Below are 21,446 nucleotides of genomic sequence, written 5' to 3' on the forward strand. Positions count from 1 at the left end.
CGTATGTGCATTATTCTCTTCTATCAATTGACTACAAGTGTAACACCTGTCCAGGGCGAGTGTCCAAGGTAAGTGCTCAACAGGGGCACTGCGTTTCACCTGACGCGTCCTAAACAACCTAAAATCAGTTTGATATTCTATTACCAATGAGTACATTATTAGTCAAAAGCTTTATGAATACTAAATTGAAGTTTTTTTAGGCTGGAATGGCAAAAACAACCATGCAGCAAGACATTTCTACGCAAATATACAGCTTTAGAAGTCAATCAACCAGTATAGCCTAACTACTAAAATGTAACACATAGCACACGTTAGCCTTTTCAGCAAAAAACAATCACACGTATAGGCAGTTTGTCACAGAAGCAGACGCATGGTATCAGTCCGTCGCCCTCCTGCCGGCCGCACAGTAGCAGACGAACAGGTTATAGGTAGCGCCACCTACGGCGAGCGATTGAACGAGAGCGGGGACACGCGCTCCCATAGGAACCCCGCTATCTGAACAGGTCAGGAGTGTAGTAGGTCATGGTCGTCACATTCACTTCTGGTCGTCTGGCTGATTTGGCGCGCAATCTGTATGGCAATATGAGCCCGTGCGTGCATTAGTGTTGCTTCGACATCAAGCGCTAAACTAATTTACAAACTTGTTTACAAGATCACAGACTGTGGTGCGCGCCTCGAAACGAGAATGGCGCCCGTCGTAAAGCCCACCCGATTCGCCCACGCCGAAGGCCACACCGACGTCTGCTACGGTCTAACTGGCAGGTAACGTCTCGGAAAAGGCACAGGCGTGTGCTTCGAAATACGCACGTTGAAGCGTTTCGTCTGATTGATGCAGGCATTTAGTGACGTGCGGTTCGGACGGGGAGGTCAGGACGTGGGAGGGCTTTCAGGACGACGAGCCGAAGTCTTACTCCGTCGGAGAGTCCGCCCTGGCGGTCGCCTGTGGTGTAAGTTACGCTTTGGGAACTGCCGCCGGAGTAGGCTGCGCAGAATTCTTCCGCCACTTCGTTCCCACTGACTGGCTGAAGTCGTGGTGCCCAATGCCACTCAAGCAGAAATGCCGGTAGTTTGGCCATGCAGTCAGCCAATGGGGATGAAGTGCCGGAAGCACGCCTTTGTTCTTCGGCAAAGCTTGCCGGCTGGTGGCACCATAGACGGCTGCTACATTTTAACTAAGCAGTGCATGGCATGACGGGTTCTCACTCTCTCTCTGCATTCGACAGGGAGGCTCGTTTTTCGTCGCCATCGACGATTACACCGTCAAAGCGTTCGAGGCCTCGACCGGGCAGCAGACCAGCGTGGTTGCTCAATTCCCTTCCGATGTTTACGCAGTTGCGTGCAGCAGCGACGGAAAGACTCTGGTCGCAGGTTCCGGGTAATGCCCCTATACTTTCGGTTCTTCCATTGCCGCTGTTTCTTTGAATACTTGTGTCATTTCTATGCATTACTGAATAGTACTTGTGCTCTGTGTTATGCAGAAACTAATACTCCAACTATACATGTCATCTGGTGTAATAGTCTCTATGTATAAGATCCTCAGGGAGCTATAGGCCACAGATGACATCTTGTAAGTTTTTACTACGTCAAAAATGATGCGGGCGGTTAGCTGTGATATACTTTTGTACGTTAGGTGACATATATCCCAGAATGTTTATATTTTCGCCGATTTGAAAATTACCATGGAGAAATCGAAAGCAAAACTATTGAGTATGCACGAAGTGGCTATGTGATTGTCATAGGCTTTTGCACAGGAGAGGACCCCCCCCCCCCCCCTCTTCCCCGCTTGTCACCTAAAAAGGGGCTGGGGGGGTGCAAAAGCTGCCCCATACATTGACTTAAGCACGCCTATGACTATTGTGTAAACTACCACATGCGTAAAATTACGATAGTAAATGCCAAAACATTTCATGTTGGCCTGTGCTTTAGTTAAAAATTTCTTTGTGCAAATTCAAATTTTTGTGCTGTCATATTCGAACTCGGCAAGTCTTTTCGTTGTAGCATTTGGACAACTAAATCGACAGAAATGTCCTGCAACGCACAACCCTAAATATAATTTGAGTATAAAGCCGGCTAACACGTTAATCATACAGAAATTGGACATTATCACACTTGAAAAACGCTCAGCCGCCAAAAGGTTTAGACAGCGGAATGGTGATTTACTTGCGTTTTGTCTCCGTTGCTAGTCACGACGGTACGCCTGTTGTATTATTTGTTACAGGGATTTCACTTTGAAGGTCGTGGAAGTTTCATCTGGAAACTTCCAATCACTGGTGGGCCACAAGGCGCCAGTGATTTGGTGCTGTATAGACCCTCAAGCCGAATTTGTCGTGAGTGGCCTTCTGTTAATTTCTGCTCCTCTCCACTTCTGTTCCTCTTGCACAGTAGTGTGAAATGATGAGAAATGTTGCTATTTGGTGAAACATTGTAGTTAGCTGCAGTTCATTTGACAGAAGCTCAGCACGAACTTGAGAGAGAAAACATGAACGATGACGCACAAGAATGGAAACAATGGTGGGTGAGTTCTAAATAATGTTGTGTCTAACAAAAAATAATGAGCCCTTAAAGTTTCCCTTTCGTTCATTTATAGCAAAGGTCTCATTCTGGAAGAACGCCTTCAGGTAGTATGTGAGAGGTTATGGGTCATGCGAGCTAGTAAAAAGATCACACGCTTCGGGATGCCAGCAGGCATTAAAAAAATAAAAAGGTTGCAGCATATCCACGGAGTCAATGAAGATGAGTGGGCGAAGATACATTGGTGAACCGTGCATCCCACTTGCAGCCGTTTCAATGTTTCGAGGAGCCTGTCCCAGTATACTTCTGCGGCAGAAAGCGTGACGAACGCGTGCGGTTTGCCCAGCTGGCGAATCGTGGCAAAGATTTTCTTGCAGCATTCTCGCCAGTGTTGCACCGTGTTGGGTATGCCCCACGTGAAGGCCAGGTCTCGGTTGAGCACTTTGTTCATGAACTCCCGCCCGCCGCTCTCGAGTTGCTGCCGTGTGAAGCAGCTGGTGGTGGATGGATAAATGGATGGATGAATGGATGGATGGATATGGCTGTACCCTTTAGATCGGGCGGTGGCTAGCGCCACCAAGCCGTAATACTTAATGAACCAAAAACTAGATTTATTTTTCTTCCCTTAAATAGTTACGTTGAGGATTCGTACTTTGCAGTGAAGGGTTTAATTTTCACTCGTGCCTTGACTTTAGCCACCAATCAGATAACCTCCTTCTAGTTAAGTCTACCCGCTTAAAGTCTATTTTGCCCTCCCTGTCCCTAAACCCCAGTGCTTTGAAAAACTCTGCGCCATCATCCAGAACTATAGGGTGAAGCCCTTTACAAAACATTATCAAGTGTTCGGCAGTTTCTTCTTCCTCTCCACACGCACTGCATACAGTGTCTACCCCTTCGTATTTGGCCCGATATGTCTTGGTTCGCAATACTCCCGTCCTGGCCTCAAACAGTAGAGAACTACCCCGAGTATTATCATAGATCCTTTCCTTGGCAATTTCCTGCTTAAAAGTTATCTCTAGTGCGGACTTCTTAATCATGCCAATTCTCCACATATCGGTCTCAGCTTCCTTCACCTTCTTCTTAGCCGATAATTCTTTTTGGTTTGGCCCCCTGCTGTTTTCCAAGTATTTACCAGTCAATTTTCTGGTTCGCTTCCTCCATTTTGTATCGACATTCTTCATGTACAAGTAACTGAATACCTTCCTAGCCCAACGCTTCTCCCCCATTTCTCTCCATCGCTTCTCAAATTTTATCTTGCTGCTAGCTTCCCTGCCCTCAAATGATGTCCATCTCATATCACCTTGTACTCCCTGATTCGGTGTATTCCCGTAAGCTCCTAAGGAAAGCCTACCTATTCCACGTTGCTTAATTCTAATCTTGCTTGAACTTCTGATCTCATGCATAAGACCGCATTGCCGAACGTCAGACCAGGAATCATGACCCCTTTCCGTATTCCTCTCACAACATCATACCTATTGTAATTCCAGAGTGCCCTGTTTTTCATTACCGCTGCATTCCTGTTACCTTTAGTCGACACGTATATTTCGTGTTTTCTTAGGTACTCGGCCCCATTGCTTATCCATACGCCCAGATATTTGTATTTATCTGTTATCTCTAGCGTGACCTCCTGTATTCTAAGCTCACTACCTTCGTTGTCATTGAAAATCATGACTGCTGATTTTTCCTTACTGAATCTAAAATCTAACCTATCTCCCTCATTACCGCAGATGTCCATCAATCTCTGCAAATGTTCCTTGTTGTTGGCCATTAGCACTATATCATCTGCGTACATTAATGCTGGTAGTGCCTGATCAATAAGTTTTCCTTGTTTGACTAAAGAGAGGTTGAAGCCCAGTCCACTTGCCTCCAATTTTGCCTCTAATCCTTGTAGGTACATCATGAATAATAAGGGTGACAGGGGGCACCCCTGCCTAAGCCCCCGTTTTACCTCTGCAGGCTTGGATACCTGTTTTTCCCACTTTATAACTACCTTGTTACCTTTATAGATACTCTTTAAAAGATTAGTGACTACATGTTCCACGCCTAGTGTGTCCAGTATTCCCCACAATTCCTCTTGAACCACGCTATCGTACGCTCCCTTGATATCCAAAAATGCTAGCCACAGGGGCCTGTGTTCCTTTTCTGCTATTTCGATGCACTGCGTCAGTCAGAACAGATTGTCTTCCAACCTCCTGTGTTTCCGAAACCCATTCTGCAGTTCGCCCAGCACCCCCTCATCCTCTATCCACGCCTGCAGTCTTTCCTTTATAATCTGCATCGCCAGCCTGTAGACCACTGATGTCACTGTTATTGGACGGTAGTTGTTTATGTCAGCTTTGTCCCCCTTTCCTTTATAAATCATGCTCATCCTGCTAAGTTTACATTCATCGGGAACTTCTCCATCGATTATTATTTTGCTCACTGCCTCTCTCAAAGCCTGCTTATACTTCGGACCTAATGTCTTTATCAGCATAATTGGAATGCCATCTGGGCCTGTTGATGTACTACTAGGAACCCTTTTTTCAGCCCTTTCCCACTCTTGTTGTGAAAATGGAGCCATTGCACCACTTGATTCATCCTTGTCTATTGTGGTGCATAAAGCACTTCTTTGTTGAAATTTTTCTGCCATCCGTGTTCTTATATATTCAATAGCTCTCGTCCCCTTCTAGTCTAGCACCTTGAGCTGTAGTTATAAACCTCTGTTGTAGGCTTGTGTCATTTCTTAGGGAGTTTAGATGGTTCCGAAATTTTGCAGCTGTCTTTCTATCCTTTTTATGTACTTCTGCCAGCCACTGAGCCCCCTTTCTTCTAATCTTTTCATTGATCAGAAGGGATGCTTCCCTTCTACAGTTTAGAAAGATGTCTCATTTTCTTTCAACATCATCTGTCAGTTCACCCAACTGCTTAGCATGTCTGTGTTCCCTAGAGGCTTCCTGATGTTTTGCTATGACTCTCTTAACTTCCTCATCCCACCAACTTTTGGGTTTGTGTCTTCTTTTCGGGGGTGACTTGTCACGTGCCTTAGCAAGCTCTAGCTCAAACAGTCTAATTAGATTCGTGTATGTCCACACTGTATTATTATCTTCAGTGATTGCTTTCTCAATTTGTTTAGTGGCTATTTCAATTTGCCTTTCTGAATAAAAATTTTCCTGTAGTTGCTCATCTGGTCTCTTTCCCACGTTCACTGCTCTTCCAAAACTTAGCTTGATGCGTTTGTGATCACTACCCAGACTTCTGGAGCCATCTTCATCTATGTGCATTCCCCTGAGCTTATCATACATCCTATGTGACATCAGTGCGTAATCTATCGTCGACTGTAGCCTTCGTACCTCCCATGTTTCTTGCCCTTCACACTTCTCGGTACTGTTGCAAATGATCAAATCAAGCCTTTCACACATATCCATGATCATTTTGCCTGTCGGGTCGGTATACCCATCTATATCTTCTATGTGCGCATTCATATCTCCTAGTATGATTATCTCGCACTCTCCTCCTAACTCCTGAATGTCATTTCATATACACTCTACCATTGCCTGGTTTTCCTTTCTGGCCTTTGCTCTCGTCCACAAGTACACGAAACCAAGGAGTGTTATTTGCCCTGCCACTTTCCCTTTCAGCCATAAATGCTCCTTGCACTCCTGCTTAACCCTTTGCCAGTCTGTACTTTTATGAATGAATGCTCCAATACCACCCCCCTTTTTGCTGCCTTCTGTTCTATTACAATATTCCCACGCGTAATCCGGATTGTTAGGAGGTTGTTCCATGTCCCTGAGATGTGTTTCTACAAAACCGTATACCATCGGCCTCTTCTTTCTTAGCTGTTCTTCTATCTCTTCCCACTTCAGCCTGTTCCTACCACCCTGCATGTTAATATACCCTATGTCTGAATTGGCTCGGCGCTCGTGGCTACGTCTATTTCTGCCCCGGACTCTACCTATCTTAGACACTGGTGCCACTTTTGAATCGTATTTGTCCATACCACCTGTCAAAAAGAATCTCCCTGGTTGTTTTCCTCGTTACTAGCTATCCTGCACCCCAAAGGGCCCGCTTGTCCCCCAAGAAAGCTACTGCGCGTCTTGCAAGTCGCCAACCCACCTCATCACCTAGCCGCCCATCGAAGTGAATTCTGTCTCCTTGAAAACCACCCCACCTAAGCACTTCTTTGTTTATTTCCACCACCTCAAAGCCTTTCTCTTGACTCATCCGCCATATCTGTTGGTTTGCGTTGACAACCGCTCTGTGCAGGTTGCTATCACGCACCGGTACCTCCGGTATCGTGCATATCACTACCTGTACCTGAGGAGAAGTGGCGTGCACGTCATCGACGCATTTCGCCAGTGTGGTTGCTAGTCCTGCTGTATCTTCATTTGAGACATCGTTAAAACCGCCTGAAGTTATCATGAGGTTTCGTCTATCAGCTGTAGTTTTGAGTTTTACGCTCACTTGCCTCTTGTCACCTCTTACCCTCTCTTTGATGGCTTCTGTGTATCGATTTAAATTCGAGTCGCCGGCGATTATCACATGCTGTGACTTTTCAGCTGGAGCGTCCTGCACCTGGGGGTTTCTTGCACCTGTGACGCCGGCTGCTTTGTCCCCTCCCAGCCCCACCACTACTTCGCTGAAGCTGGGCTTTGCGACAATTGAACCGGCTGAACCTGTTTTTTCCAAACTTGCTTGCTCTTTCTTCTCCGCTGTTCTGGTTGCCAATTCCCTACTGTTCTCTCCGTAGGCCGCTCCTCTGTTCACCTTGGCTAGTGCTTCCTCGGCGGACTTCAGCCTTTCTCCCATAGCCCTCGTTTTCTCTTGCCCTGTCCCCAACGCAGTCTCGAGCTCGGTGAATCTCATCATCAGGTCACTCTGGGTAACCATCATTTTCTCCATTTTTTCCTCGAACTCACATTGCCTACACTTTGCGTCAGCCTCTTCTCCTTCCGCTTCTACACTTGGGTCCACTTTCAAACCAACCTCACATCCTTAACACTTTACAGTCTTTTTAACCATGTCTTTCCGACACCAATTGTCCCTATGACTTGTCTCACTCGATAATTACAAAACTCAAACCCTGCCCTACGAAAAAGAGTAAGTCTAAGCTCTACTACAAAAGTTTGCGTGTTCAATGTACGTGCACCTCCCCCACGAGGTGGCTAAAGAAAAAAAATATTCAAACACACACGCACTAACTAATAAATACTTGGTGACTGGCCCCCAAAAAAGCCGTACCATAAAATAAGTACTATGAAGATTTCAACTGCTGCCCTATAATTATAAAGACAAGCTCAAAACATGCAAAACAACTTATCTGCGCAGTCGATCGGGAGCGCTAAAAAAACACGTCTATCCACCGTGACAGTCCGAACCGAACCGAGCGAGCGAGCGTTGAGCAAGCGAGCGAGCATTGCAGCATCATCTAGTGAGCACTCTGAGTATTAGGGTTGGCTACAATGGACAGTGACGAACAAGCCCACACCCTAAGGAGCTTTGCCCCTAAAAAAAAAAGAGCGTTCCACATTCACCGTTGTAGCTCCTGGTGGTGCTGATTGGCACTTCTACGCTTGAGTCCATATATATCTAGGCTTGTGTGAGTAGTGAACTTGTGTGATTAGTAAATTTTAGGTTCGAAACAAATTCGAAGTAAATAGTGATTTGGGTAGAATAATTTTGAATCCAATTCAAATAGTATATGTATCGTATATTATGAATAAAAAGGAGCACATTTGTCATGACCAAACTAACCTTCACAATATTTAAAAAAAATTGAAACAAAGACTTTGCATAGGCTTTTTTTTTGCATCAAAGGAAGTGGCAACAACTTTGAATAGTAGCAGGATTAGCCTTTCGGTACAGTCCTAGTGATAGACAGTAAAATATGATACGTTTCAGAACTTGCTATACTTGGAGCATATAGGTTGGTATAACGAGCTTTTAAACTGAAAATAAAAACAACAGGAAAACGGAATGGATTTTAGGGTAATTTTTTAAAACCTTGAAGTGGGGTTTTGCTGCAGTGCCTATTTCTTGAATACATGTTTTGACCGCTTAGGATCACTTCGCTGCGGTGAAACCACTTGTACATTCAGGCTAATGCATTTAAATAAGTGTTTTCCGGCTTAGCACCCCTACACTGCAGTGAAACCACCTTTACAAAGCGTTTCATGTGGATTAATATGTGCCTATTCGTTAGTTTCGAATAAGTAGAAACGTCCAATAAATGAAGTTGGATTCGAAGCGAATTTCAACACTACATTATTCTTCGAATATTTGAAGCATTCGAATATTCCCACAAGCCTATATATACCCCTCAAAGTGAAAAACGGGCGGGGGGGGTGAACGTTCTTGCAGCTCAAATTGGACACAGTATTCAAAAGCCACGGGTTCAGTCCGTGCTAGCGGCAAGTAAACCTTTCATCCATTTTCTTTCTTTACATTTACATTAGAAGTACTACTACTATCATCCACCTCCGTAAAAGGCCGAGCAACGATCCCCCCACCCCCTACGGTAAACGATAATTTAGCCAGATTTGGAGGGGGAGTGTTTTCACGGTGCCAGACCGAGGTTCGAAATGGGTGCGTGAGTGCCGCTAAAGATTAAAAAACGCCCATTCATGTTGATAATGAAATGCTTCATTTATTCACCGTTGTCATTCTCCTTCGTCACTGTCAAACTCGTCAAATTATTCCTTGGAGCCGGACGCAAAAATTAAATCCGTGCACTTGGCCTGCCGAAGCCTGCGGTCTTCTCATGGTAGATTGCTGACAAGGGGGAGCCTGGCGTGCAGTGCACCACCCTCTGATCTAGGCATTAGATGTTTGCCGCACCTGGTGTGCCAAAATGGCTGCCCATGCCTGGGATATGAAGGATAAGACATATTGCCGGGGGGGGGGGGGGGGGTTAGGGGGGGGGGGGGGTATATTGCTTGAGGGGAGGAGGTTTTTTCAGCATTTTACTGTAGTTTTTTTTTACAAGAGATTGCCTTTCTATATATGTTATAGACTTACGCCGCTTTTAACTGTTCAGTTTCTAGCAGCTTATGCTGGGTAAAGCGCAGCCATCATTGTTTTAGTGCTGCAAAAGCTGATTCAACTAAAGTGCTTCTCTTCTAGTTGTTCGCACTTGTGTTCTCCGGCTGTGCAGGCTTCTTCGAGCTGTGATGGCAGTGTTAAAGTCTGGAAGGTGTCGGACCAGAGTTGTGTCAAGACGTGGCATGGCATCCTACCGAAGAGCAACGATTTTCGGTATATACATTATGAAGTTGTCAACTTCATACAGTGAGGGAAACACCATAGGCTATGCAGCGCAACATAAATGGCTTATATGTCACTGTAAGCATCACATGGCGGTCTACTGTGCTGCCTTCCTTGCGGTTTGATACAGTCACACATCACAGTAGCAAACGCAGGCATAACATTATTATGCATGATTAATTCAACCCCACCACAGTGGTTTAGCTGTGGTTGCAAAGAAAATTATGCGCAGTAAATTAGGTATATAGCAAGCTTTGATAACCAAAGGTGGTACTATCACGCTGCCTGTATTTTGCTTTTGTTTACTTTCAAGTGAAGGTGTGACGACAACGGACTAAAAAGGGAAAGCCGTACACACACAGTGTCTGTGATTATCTCTTTTGCCCGTCGTCATCGTCAAGCCTATACTTCAAAGTATGCTAAACTGCCGTGGCCACTCTGTCATCCTTATTTCTTTTGCTGTTGAATTTCGCTGAGTCATCTCTGTTATCTTGTGTGAAGTCAGATGTGCTTGCTGCATTGGGAACTTTAATCGCCATTGTGATCACATAAGTAGCAAAATGAATTTATCACTAGTATAGGGGTGCATTCTCCAGCTGTAGGGGAAAACGTTTACAGCTTCTGTCGTATGCATGTGTAATGGTTTCAACAAATGCTGAGCATCATGGCAATAGCTTTCAGGTCAAACGTGGCTTTATTATAATGATGTTAGATTAGCAGCTGATTCTCAAACAGTGTGACTTGGGTGGAATCTTGCACATGTCTGTCTCTGTTCGATTCTCAAAAGCTTTATTTTGACTAATGCGCTTGGTCAGCTGTCACAGTCAAACAGCTGGCTTCCGGTTGGGCACTTCAGCCAAAACTGATCGAATTCCAAACATGCGTGAAACTGTGCCGTTGATTCGTAAATCCCCAACATTCGCAATGAGCAAATTTCTTTCACCTCATTCTGTGCATATCTTAAGGTACCCAAGTGTTATGCTAAAGCTGTATGGAATGTCTTTATATGTGCAGGACCTCCAAGGTGCTTGGCCGTCTGGCCTGGTCCCCTTCAGGAGACAAGGTGGTGCTCTTTAGTTTCAGTTTTTTAGTTTTCAGTTTTAGTTTATTCATTCATTCAAAATACAAAATTTGTAGAATGTAGTATGCAGACGAGGGTCCCAAAGTCAAGCGACACCAGTGGGACCCTCAGTGTTGCTATGATTGCCTTTAAGTAAGAGGTATAAGAATGCCTAATGTAAATGCCTATTTTCTCCATTGATATGCACACAATACGTTGAAACTAGGGATGCTCAACACTGCACAAAAGAAAGATTTTTTTATGGAAGTTTTTTCAGCAACACAAGAAAGAACACTGCAAGTGGGCTTTGACCCAAGCCAAACGTTGCTTTTTGTGTGATCCAGATTCATAAAGATTGTTGATGAAGTGTGCGAAATAGAGGCATATTTTGCCTCCTTACGGCGTGATCTATCATAGGATACTGCTGCCGCCATGAAGTCTTTTGCGTCTAGCTGTGCTTTCAGAAGAAAGGCGAGTGAGGTGTCAAATCTGCTTTTCGTTGACCTCTGTTCTCCTTTTAATAGAAGAAAAATTGCTGCCTTTATCAACTGGCATTGACCAAAGATGTTTTGTAGAGAACTTGTACATATTAGAAAGCATATTGTGCATATTGGCGCTATATTAGAAGATACCCAACTTGTAAACACGTGAACTGCGTGGAACAATTGTTGCGCAGAACACAAATGAAGCGGTAACGGTATGCATTTGAGCTGCCTTATCTCTCTGTGTGTACAGGATTCTGGATAAAAAGGCTTCTGGTGAATGTGATGTAGGCATATAATGCTTCTCATAGCAATATACCTATCGGGCTGCAAACACTTGGGCTGTTATTTTTCCAGACTTCTTTCGATCTCGACGTTTAGGCGTTCCGTCTTCACCAAGACTGTTTGTCCCAGTGTGGTAACTGGTGCGTGTCTGGTCGCGTGCAGTTGGCCCTGCCCGTAAAGTCGGCGGTGCAGCTGGTCCCACGAAGTTCCTGGGACAAGGTGGACGTGCTGGTGCACGATTCAGTTGAAGAGGTGAGTGTGGGCTGCTGCTGTTGAACTTGTGAGCTACCTGAACACGCGTACGGACAACTCCTCGTGGCACCGTTTTGTCTCGCATTGCAAGCTGGCCAACTTATTGCGTAGCAATTGCATTTGCTATTTGTTTACATTCGTTATTGTTAGTAATGAATAAACACTTTGTTTATTGCTGACAACTAGGGAGTGAAACACTAAAAAAAATAAAGCGACAATAATTCAAGGAACAGTGTGAAAAGAATGCACAGAGGACATGCGTATGCTAACTCAACAAAGTCAATGTATGTGCAACCAAGAACCCAACTATTTATACTTTTGTTGCTGGTAAGTTGTTTTAAGACACCGCGAGACCAGAATATGGATACGAACTCAAATCGTGTGGGAGAAGCATTGGTGCTGTTAGAAGGGGGACTTGGGGTGGGGGGGGTCCCTGCTCTTCGGCCCCCCTCCTCTGCAAATGAACAAATTTCTTTCTACCGCTCTGATGAGTATCACACAGGCACTGTTCACGTCACCATGCAATAACAAAGTTGCATCGGAAATGCGCAGAATGCCAGATACAGGTAGTAGAGGCAAAGGTTTGGTTCGTAGGCTCTAGCGAGGAATGGTGCACGAAAAACAATGACAGGTACGGCGAGGGATGACGGAGCAATTCACTTTCGCGACTGTGCAATTACGCAGGAGTTATCGATTGTGGCGTTCAGCGGATGTGGCAAGCTGCTGGCAGCTGCCACCAGCAAAGGACAGCTGATGGTGTGGAACTGGAGTGCGCACCAGCTGATGCACACGTGAGCAACTCTCTCGTATTTCACAACTAGCGGACTGCCTCCACTCCTACGGTTCTTCGTCGTTGTTTTCCTTTGACATGCATAGCAACTCTACTGCATGCATCACAATGGAATAAAATTTATTCTATTTGCCATGTCGAATCTCAATCTTTTTTTGTGAGCATCTGCATACATTTTTGTGTGCATTTTATATTTTTTACTGCAAGTTGAAGGTGTCACCTTGTGACAGCTGAACGTGCTGTACATCTAAAAAAATTGTTTTTGTCAGGCATTATCTCTTGTATTACTTAATGTCTGTTTATAATTCATGGTGTGCTATAGTTTGTTTTTTTTCGATCTATCCCACTTACCTGCCATATACCAGAGAATGTTCATAATTGTGTCTTTTGTTCATTTCATTCTCTCTGTTATTATTCCCCATTAGTTGCAATAGCTGCCTCTATGTAGTACCCTCTCGGCCTTTAGGGGTATTTTAATAATAATAATAATAATAATAATAATAATAATAATAATAAGTGGCAAATGTTAAGCAAATTAACATTGTTTCATGATTTGAGAGTAGTGTGCAAATATTTACATAATTTTGAATGTTTGCAAAAACATTTCCGTTTGTTGGTCTTCAATATCTTTCATCATCTATTGTGGCTGTTGTGTTGCACTTCTACGAAAAAGGACGCAGGTTCGATTCCCAGCTGTGGTGGCCGTGTTTCAATGAGAGGGGCTTGCTTAAATGGCTGTGAATTCAAATTTAGGCGAGCTTAAAGAACCCCAGGTGGGGGTCAGAAGTGTTGCGTAGCCTCCAACTACTCTGTGCCTCATAATTCTATTTTAGTTTTGGTATGTTAAGCCACATGATCTAATTTCAATCTAATCTCACGATAGAACTCTTCTGATGATAATATGCAAAGGGGGTGGTTGGTAGCAATCAGCGAGTTCTTTCAACCAGTTTTCCTGTCATTGGCTGTCAAATGCAAGGTTGATGAAAAACTTGCTGTGATCTAAAGACGGCTCATCACTTATTGCTCCTTTCTCCTCGGTGTCCACCACTGCTTGTTTGCTGCATGCAGAAGTAAATAATTGTCAGGGTGTATCAATCACTTCAAATGAGCTCATACGATACCCAGTGCCTGATTTCAAAAAACAGTGTGTTGTGAGGGTTTCTGCTGTGGTGCTTGAAATTTTCACTCGCTCTCCAGATAACCCAAGGACACATTTTCACAGCCAGCATGGAGGTCATGTGTCGATTCTAATGCAGGGTATCCTGCGGTGAGAACATCTGCAGCCTGAGCTGGAACCCATGTCGGAAAGAGCTTGTTTACTGCAACGTCCAGGTGAGCCTCTCGTTCCTTGAAGCCGCGCTGTGCTTTCTTTGTGCAATTCTGCGCTGTCGTCACAGCTGTCGTCAGAGCCGAGCCGTACCAAAGAACACGCATGTAGGGGTTTTACTTTAGCAAACGCTTGCTGTAAGGCCAGAGTGTATCATAGAAGAGACGAGTGTTAAGGATATCTGATTAAGGGAAATCAAGAAAAAATTAGCATGGGCATAAGAGGTGAGAGGGCAAGTTAACTGCCGGTCATTAAGGGTAACAGGCTGTGTTCCAAAAAAAGGCAGGTGGACCAGCGGCAGGCAGAAAGTTAGGCGGGCAAATGAGATTCAGAAGTTTTGCGGGGATCACGAGGCCGCACCAAGCACAAAACCAGGTCGTTCGGCGAAACGGGAAACGCTTTCACTCTGCAGTTGGTGTAGTCAGTCTGATGGCGATCAAGGTGCTGCTTCTCATGAGGCTGATCTGTAAGGAGTAAGTGTCCAATGTCTCTGAAGCAAGACGCATTTTAAGCTACCACCTTTGAGGCACTCCTGAAAGGACTTCCCATTTTTTTCTCGCACTGACAGCTGACGGTTTCTGACCTATTCTCACATCGTTTACCTCATATCACTTGAATCTCGTGTGCTTACCGCCAAGATATTGCCAGAGCAGTGAGCCATCAGTTTCCTTAGCATACCAGGGGTTACCAATATTGGTTGAAGGAGTGCTGTGCCGGTGTTATCTATGGTAACGTACCTTGTTCCTGCCCTGCAGGGCCAGTTGGGTCTCGTCGAGGGCATCGAGGTTGGCACCAACAAAGAGCAGCTGGCATCTCCAGCAGTCAGGGTGAGTGTGCTGGCAGTCAGTGCAGCGGCCATATTTGTTCACTCTTCAAAGCAAAGCTTTCTTTCTTAACCTCTTTAGGTTTTTGATTACAGCGGATACGGCCTTTGTCTAGCCAAATGGGTCCCACTTAATCAACGACACACTAAAGATAAAAAGCGATGCTTCTCGCGTTAGCATAAGACAGTTTCGCTATTCCGAAAGCACCACTCTTACTGAGAGGAAGCGCTTAGTAAGCGAGGATACACAAGAAAGGAAATGCAGGTGGCACCGTCATCCTAAAGCACCAGCTTGTGGTGTCGTAAGTTTAGTGGTGTCTGCCGGGACCTGCATAGTTGAGTGTTGCCCAAAATCGTTCACATTGTGTTCTGAGGAACACAAAGCCTTAACATAACAGGTTTCAGGAAATTTCTTTGAGCCACTGTTACGAGAAAAGACATTGAAATCTGTGGCATCGTACCGAGGTTTGCATGCTGAAGTTGTGGTGTGAAATTCAAAAGTGAGACTTCGACTTTTGATTCCTCTTTTATTAATTAACGTATCACAAAATAATCATGATAGTGGGGATGTGTGAATAGTTGTAAACGTTATGCTCCAAGCGAATTTGAAGCGAGTAGTGATTTGGTCTAACAATTTGAATTGAATAGTTCAAATAGTATATACTACATATTATAAAGATAAATGTATTTGTCATGAACCAATCAACTTGCAAAATATATATATTTTTCATTTGGACATGTGCGACATGTCCGACACAACAACAAGACATGTGCGACACACAACAAGACATGTGAGAGTGTCATTTATTTCTTGGTTCAAAGTGAAATGGAAGCAACTCTGGGTAGTGGCAGGATTTAAACTTCAATAGGATGCAAGTGATAACCAGTAGAATATGTTTTAAAATTTGTCATACTTACAGCATATGAGCCCACGTAACAAGCTTTTCAACATGAAAAATGATTAATCGATGTGAGGGTAATATGTTCATTTAACCCTGAAGTGATGCTTCGTGGCAGTGCGGATTTTTTTGGACAGGCCTTTTCGTGGCATAAAGCTCCTACGCTACAGTGAAACTACTTTCACAGGGACGTTACATGCAGTCTAATATGCACCTATTTGTTCGCTTGAAGTACCTCGAAATTTCAAATAGTTTAAATTTTGTCAGATTTGAAATTATTCGGCCAACTCACCATTTGCATTGGCTTTGATTCGAGCCTCATCTTTTAGTATTTGCACATACCCAGTCGATAGCATGCCTTGTTACAGGAAGCGAGTGAAAGAGTCCCAGGAAAATAATACGCATCGCGCAGATCTGAGCATTGAAAAAGTCGCGAAGGAGCTTCTCTGTGTGTGTCTGAATTCCAATAAAACACAGTGGATCTGCAGCAGTTGCTTTCTGTCCAGAGTATTTGTAGTCTTTTCTTACATAGAACTCTCATTGATCACTACTAGGAATATTGTATGTGAAGGAGTTACACAAGCACACCATTGGCACCGACCACCCCTGCAATCGGCACCACAGCTGAGCTGCAATGTGCACTGCTTGTTAATTTCACTCGGCTGCACTTCGGGGGCTGTTTCACTGCTGTATTGCTCCTCAAGGAGACTCGAATGCTCTTGGTGTGAAAAACACTGGCACGAACAAAACTCCAGTAGTGTATGGAATACTAGTATCACTGGTACTCCTGGAAAAGAACTTGTCAAGTCATTTAGTAATACACTTCTGCACTTGTCGCACTCTTTCGTGGGCATTTTGTTCCGTCTGGTCTTCAGTTAATGAAAAGTTGCTGGAACAAGGTCAGTGGAACCTACATGGCACCAGAAAAGCAATTTTTTAGGACAGTGAGCACATGATGTCACACAAGCTGAAATGATAATGCTCGTCTCTTTCCAGGCCCTGCCAGAAGACCAAGGGGACGGTGAGGATGATGGCATTGGTGAGTGCCACCTGTGTGCAAGCCAAGCTGTGCTGTTTCATTGATGAGAATGCTTACATGTCGTGTGTGCTTCTTACTAGTCTTGCTGTGTTATTTCTTTAGCAAGAAAGGAATAGGAATGAAAGCAGGAGATGGGAACAAGAAGTGGTGAGAGGTCATAGATAGGTGAGGCAACGACACAGAATAGAGTGCACTGTTGGGTGCGGAATAGATGGATCTAACAAAAAAAAATGGCATAGGGAGGAAAAAGAATCGCAGCATATCCTCAAAGTGAATTCTGACGAGTGGGCGATGCTCCGGGGGATCATTAACCCCTGTACATTGCCCACTCGATCATGCAAAGATGTGACATGTGCGTACAGTACATACAAAGTGGTTTATTAATCACAATGGCCACATAGTGTTGAGATGTCCAAATGGAAAGTTCATATGGATATCCATACGGGTATCCATAGCCAAATAAAGTCCACATTCATGTGGATATCCATATATTTACCTTATCTATCCATATAGATATGGATATCCACATGGATGTGGATACCATATGGACATCTATCGTAAAAGAACTTGTTTGGCTAGTTGGTAGAACATTTAAAAAAAACTAATTTGAGCACAAACACACGGCACATTCATGTGCGTGTGCATGAATGTGGCAAGGGTTTGTGCCCAAGTTAGTTTTTGAAATATAGACGTCAAAATGAATATCCATATGGATAACTATATGTATATGGATATTCATTAGGGTGTCCATATAGATATCAATGTGCATATGGGTATCCGTAGCGTGTAACACCGCGGACGCTGATGGCTCGACCCTAAGCAGCTTCGCCCCCTAAAAAAAAAAAAAGACTACGAACAAGAGGTATTGGCCTTCTACCGCCCCTTTTTGTCCATGTTCTACACCTTTTTTTTGTGAAATGATATGTAATAAGAACTGCTGGTACAAACAAGGCATGACAGCGCAGATGTTGTGCTGTGCTTTGAAGATTTTTTCTCTTGGAAAATGTTTTGCAGTATGATTAATGCAGCAATGCTGATCCTCTGAAAAGATTACATTGAAAGAAAAAAAAGTGCCTCTAGACTGGATGAAACAAGGAGCTCATAGACATTGCTGCGTCTTGTTCTTGCTTGTCGGTTAGTACTGCATTCTTTCTAATGTGAAACATTCTATGGGGAGTAACATGTACTTTCTTAATTAGTGTTTGGGTCAGCACTAACATTCAGCCATTCCTTTATTAAAGCTAGAATTCGTAGAAAAGGTGAAAATCAAGATGAAGTATTATATGCGAGAACATTAGCTAACTTGGAAAAAAGAAAGCTTTATAGTTGTAAAGCCTACCATATTTACACGCATGAAAAGGGGTGTTCAAAGCATATACTCCAAGTAGGAGTATGATGTGTTGCTGCAATGTTCGCTAGTGGGACCTGTCAGACTATGCAGCTTTCACTGGGGAGCAGTGCAGAAAATATTTTTGTGTGATTATCAAGCAATATTTTCTGATAAGCTCTGTACTTCTGGGACTCTAGACCTGGGTCAGATCAAAGCGACCTACGAGCCACTCATCTTTGGAGACTCGGACGCCGAGGGGGAAGACGCACCTGCGGTGCCTAGTGCAAGGGCAGCTACGCCTGTACAGCCAGAGTACCGACCACGGCTAGTGCAGGATGCCTTCCAGCCGAGCTCCACACCTGTCCACCTCCAACACCGTTTCATGGTATGGCTCGCCTTGAGCCCGTGTGCCAAGTGTTCAATATACTCAAAGGTGTTTGAGGAATATCAGGTTACTGGGTGCCGATATCTGCATTGGATGCAATGTGTAATTGTAAACCAATCGCCCTGAACTCGTCTCTTGACCCCACGGCTTTTATTTACAACGTAGCTGCTTTAGTCTGTCCTGTGCAGTCGTTATCATCGTAATAGTAATAGTAGTATTAGTAGTATTAGGTAGTCATCATGCAGGTCACGTGACTTGAGTGGGAAGTAATTAAATAAATAAATAAATAAAATGAAAATGGTGACGCTCTATACTATCACTCACATGCTTGCAGCTTCGCTGTTTAACGATTTTCACGGTTTGGAAATTTTTTTTCTCCCAATTTACTCTTTACCTCCTAAAAAGGTGTTAAAGGAGTAAAATGCACACAAAATATGTTGTTAACGAATGCTGTTACTGCCTTGGTTGAAGACAGGTATTCTTGTCGAGCCTCAATCTCTAGTGACATTCCTTGTTTGACAATTTTTTCATTGCTTAATTTTTTATCTTCCCCCTGAACTTCTGTCTTTATTTATTTTTTTTTTATTTAATAATATTGTCAACCCTCGCTTGAGGGTCATAACAGGGAGGGAGTACAATATGAGTACAAACAGAACACCTAAAAAAACCACTAAGCAATAAACACAAGAAAACAGAATGGGCAGTACTTCAACCATTACCAAAATATGCATCAATTTCTCTGTCAAAAGTTTGTACATCGGTACTATTAATAACATGTTGGGGTAAAGAATTCCATTGTTCTATAGCATCCGGGAACCCCCTTGTTTGTATCACAAACCTTACTGACACATTTACGTGTTTGTTCAGTTTTTTGGTTGAAAAATAGTACATTTAGAAAGTAAAAGACAGCAGAAAAAACAATGCAAAGCGGAATGTAGTGCTGTCTCTCTCATCTTTAGACCAGAACTGTAATACTGGTACCTTGGAGAAATGTGCAACAGTAGCTGGAACAGGGTTACTTTTGTGTTCGTGGTAACTCTAGGTGTAACACCATTACCACCACCAATGTGCTTGTGACTGTTTGTCAGTCTTGATGATGAGGTTGTGTGGTTTCCAGGTGTGGAACTCCGTGGGCATGGTCTGGGCACACAACACCGCCGAGGAGAGCAGCATCGACGTGGAGTTCCACGACACCTCAGTGCACCACACCCTACACCGCGGCAACCCCCTGGGCCACACCATGGCAGCACTCAGCGACCAGGCCCTCGTGCTGGCTGGTCCCCAGCAGCTGGAGTGTTTTCACCTGACATCGTGGGACAGCAACAAGGAATGGGCTGTCGAAACGCTCTCTGATGGCATCCAGGCGAGTCACACAATCAGGAACAGCCGGTTGCGTATGTGTGTTGCTTGCCTAAAGGAGCTCTGACACAATTTTGCACTTTTTTTTTCTTGTTGGAGTAGGTAGCTTATGATCCACTTATCACAGCTGAAAACCATGTTTGCGCGAGTGCACGATGGTTATTTACTCAGAGACGTCTTTATAGTGCGCAGTCTCGGTTTAGGTTTCAAAAATCACCGATCTTGGCAGGAGCAGTTCCGGGGGCAAGGTGACCTTGCAAAACTCTAATGTCGGTGCCGCGCTTGAGACCGTGCGCTGCGGTGCACTGACAGTCAGCACAGGTGAAGCCCCCGGCACGGAAGAGGAATTCGCAAGTAGCGCAAGCGCAGTGTGCGTGCCAGCAACCAGCCCACACAAACTCGTGGCGTAGGTTTGTTTACATTGCCCCTGCATTGACGTCGGTGTCGCAAGGGGCTCCGCATTTCGTTCAGTCGCACGGCGTGCTCTTTAAAATTGATTTTAAATATGTTTTAGGCTATATTTGCCCTCGATATCTCGTAGATGTTGTGTATATTTCCACATAAATATATCTCGCTCGTTATCTTGCCTTTGAAATTTTGTGACAGTGCTCCTTTAAACAGTGCAAGGTTGCAGTGCCACTGTCGGGTATGAGTGAGGTGGAAAAGTCACATCTCCTGTACTTTCCATAAAGTGGGCCACTCTTTGATGCTTGGGATGCTAAACCCTACATATCAACTACTCTTTCATGTATAACAGTTGAAATATGGTGCAACAATGTGATGACCGTGCTCAAATGGTATTGTTAAATCGGGAAGTTCATAACATCGAGAAAGGAAACTTCTAGCTCTTTGAAATCTGAAATTGTAACATCGTGGGACTCGAAAGCTACCGCAGCATTTCACTTGTCGCTAGCACTCGTTTACGCGTTGTAGGGGGTTCGTCCTATGTACGGCTGAAGCAGAAGCCTAGCTAATGTTCCAGCCGCACACAGTCGCACCATGCATCAATGATGTCTTCTATCCGTAGCTTGCCTCATTGCAGCTACAAGGGTTCAGGCGAATAAGGCAACAGGCTAGGTCAACAAAACAACACTTTATTGTTATACGTTAGCAATAGCGCGCAAATGTCACGAGGACATAGTACAGAAACAAGAGTAGACGCTTACTCCTTGGTCGTTGAGGTCCTCGGCTCACAGGGGGTTGCAGGTTCGACCTCCTTCGTTCTTGGCCGGTGTCAGAGAGAGTGTGCGGCCGTCCGCACGCTAGTTTTGTTCACTGACCTGGTTTTCCTCTCCCTGACGTTGTGGGGTCTCGAAATGGCGGAGCGCCACGCCAAGCTGACACCCCCACAACATGAATAATACCCCTGTCACACGGGCACCCGCGAAGACCGTTTAACTCCCTCGTCCTTACGACAACGAAGATGCGGTTTGTGTCACACGGCCACCCTTACCCAAACGAAGGTAAACGGAGCGTTTTGCAAAGGACGTTCAACGATCTCCCTTCGCAGCGAAACGAGGTACTCTCGTCCCCAGCAGTCTAGAGGTCAGAGAAAAATTTCGAGCACTAAGTGGCCGCAGTGAAAGAATAATACATTTTGGCAATCTTAAACGTTCTTTCGTTGTAGTACTCATTCACAACGCGTGTTTGTTTACATATATT

The 21,446-nt window shown here is 44.4% G+C and overlaps 1 protein-coding gene across 2 annotated transcripts in view; it reads left to right on the plus strand.

Moving 5' to 3' along the window:
* The first annotated feature begins 503 nt into the window (after positions 1–503).
* The window catches only part of LOC142765685 (WD repeat and HMG-box DNA-binding protein 1-like), a 39,764-nt gene continuing 18,821 nt past the window's right edge, over positions 504–21,446 (plus strand). For both annotated transcript variants that reach the window (XM_075867126.1, XM_075867127.1), the window contains exons 1-13: positions 504–762; positions 836–947; positions 1,224–1,375; positions 2,219–2,327; positions 9,644–9,744; positions 10,768–10,816; positions 11,743–11,832; positions 12,517–12,623; positions 13,879–13,954; positions 14,705–14,776; positions 16,668–16,710; positions 18,238–18,425; positions 19,543–19,792. In XM_075867126.1, the coding sequence (XP_075723241.1) occupies positions 686–762; positions 836–947; positions 1,224–1,375; positions 2,219–2,327; positions 9,644–9,744; positions 10,768–10,816; positions 11,743–11,832; positions 12,517–12,623; positions 13,879–13,954; positions 14,705–14,776; positions 16,668–16,710; positions 18,238–18,425; positions 19,543–19,792 (1,426 nt within the window). In that variant the 5' untranslated portion in view covers positions 504–685. The remainder of the gene's footprint in view (positions 763–835; positions 948–1,223; positions 1,376–2,218; positions 2,328–9,643; positions 9,745–10,767; positions 10,817–11,742; positions 11,833–12,516; positions 12,624–13,878; positions 13,955–14,704; positions 14,777–16,667; positions 16,711–18,237; positions 18,426–19,542; positions 19,793–21,446) is intronic.

Source organism: Rhipicephalus microplus, chromosome 6, assembly GCF_043290135.1.
Source record: "Rhipicephalus microplus isolate Deutch F79 chromosome 6, USDA_Rmic, whole genome shotgun sequence".
Lineage (NCBI taxonomy): Eukaryota > Metazoa > Arthropoda > Arachnida > Ixodida > Ixodidae > Rhipicephalus > Rhipicephalus microplus.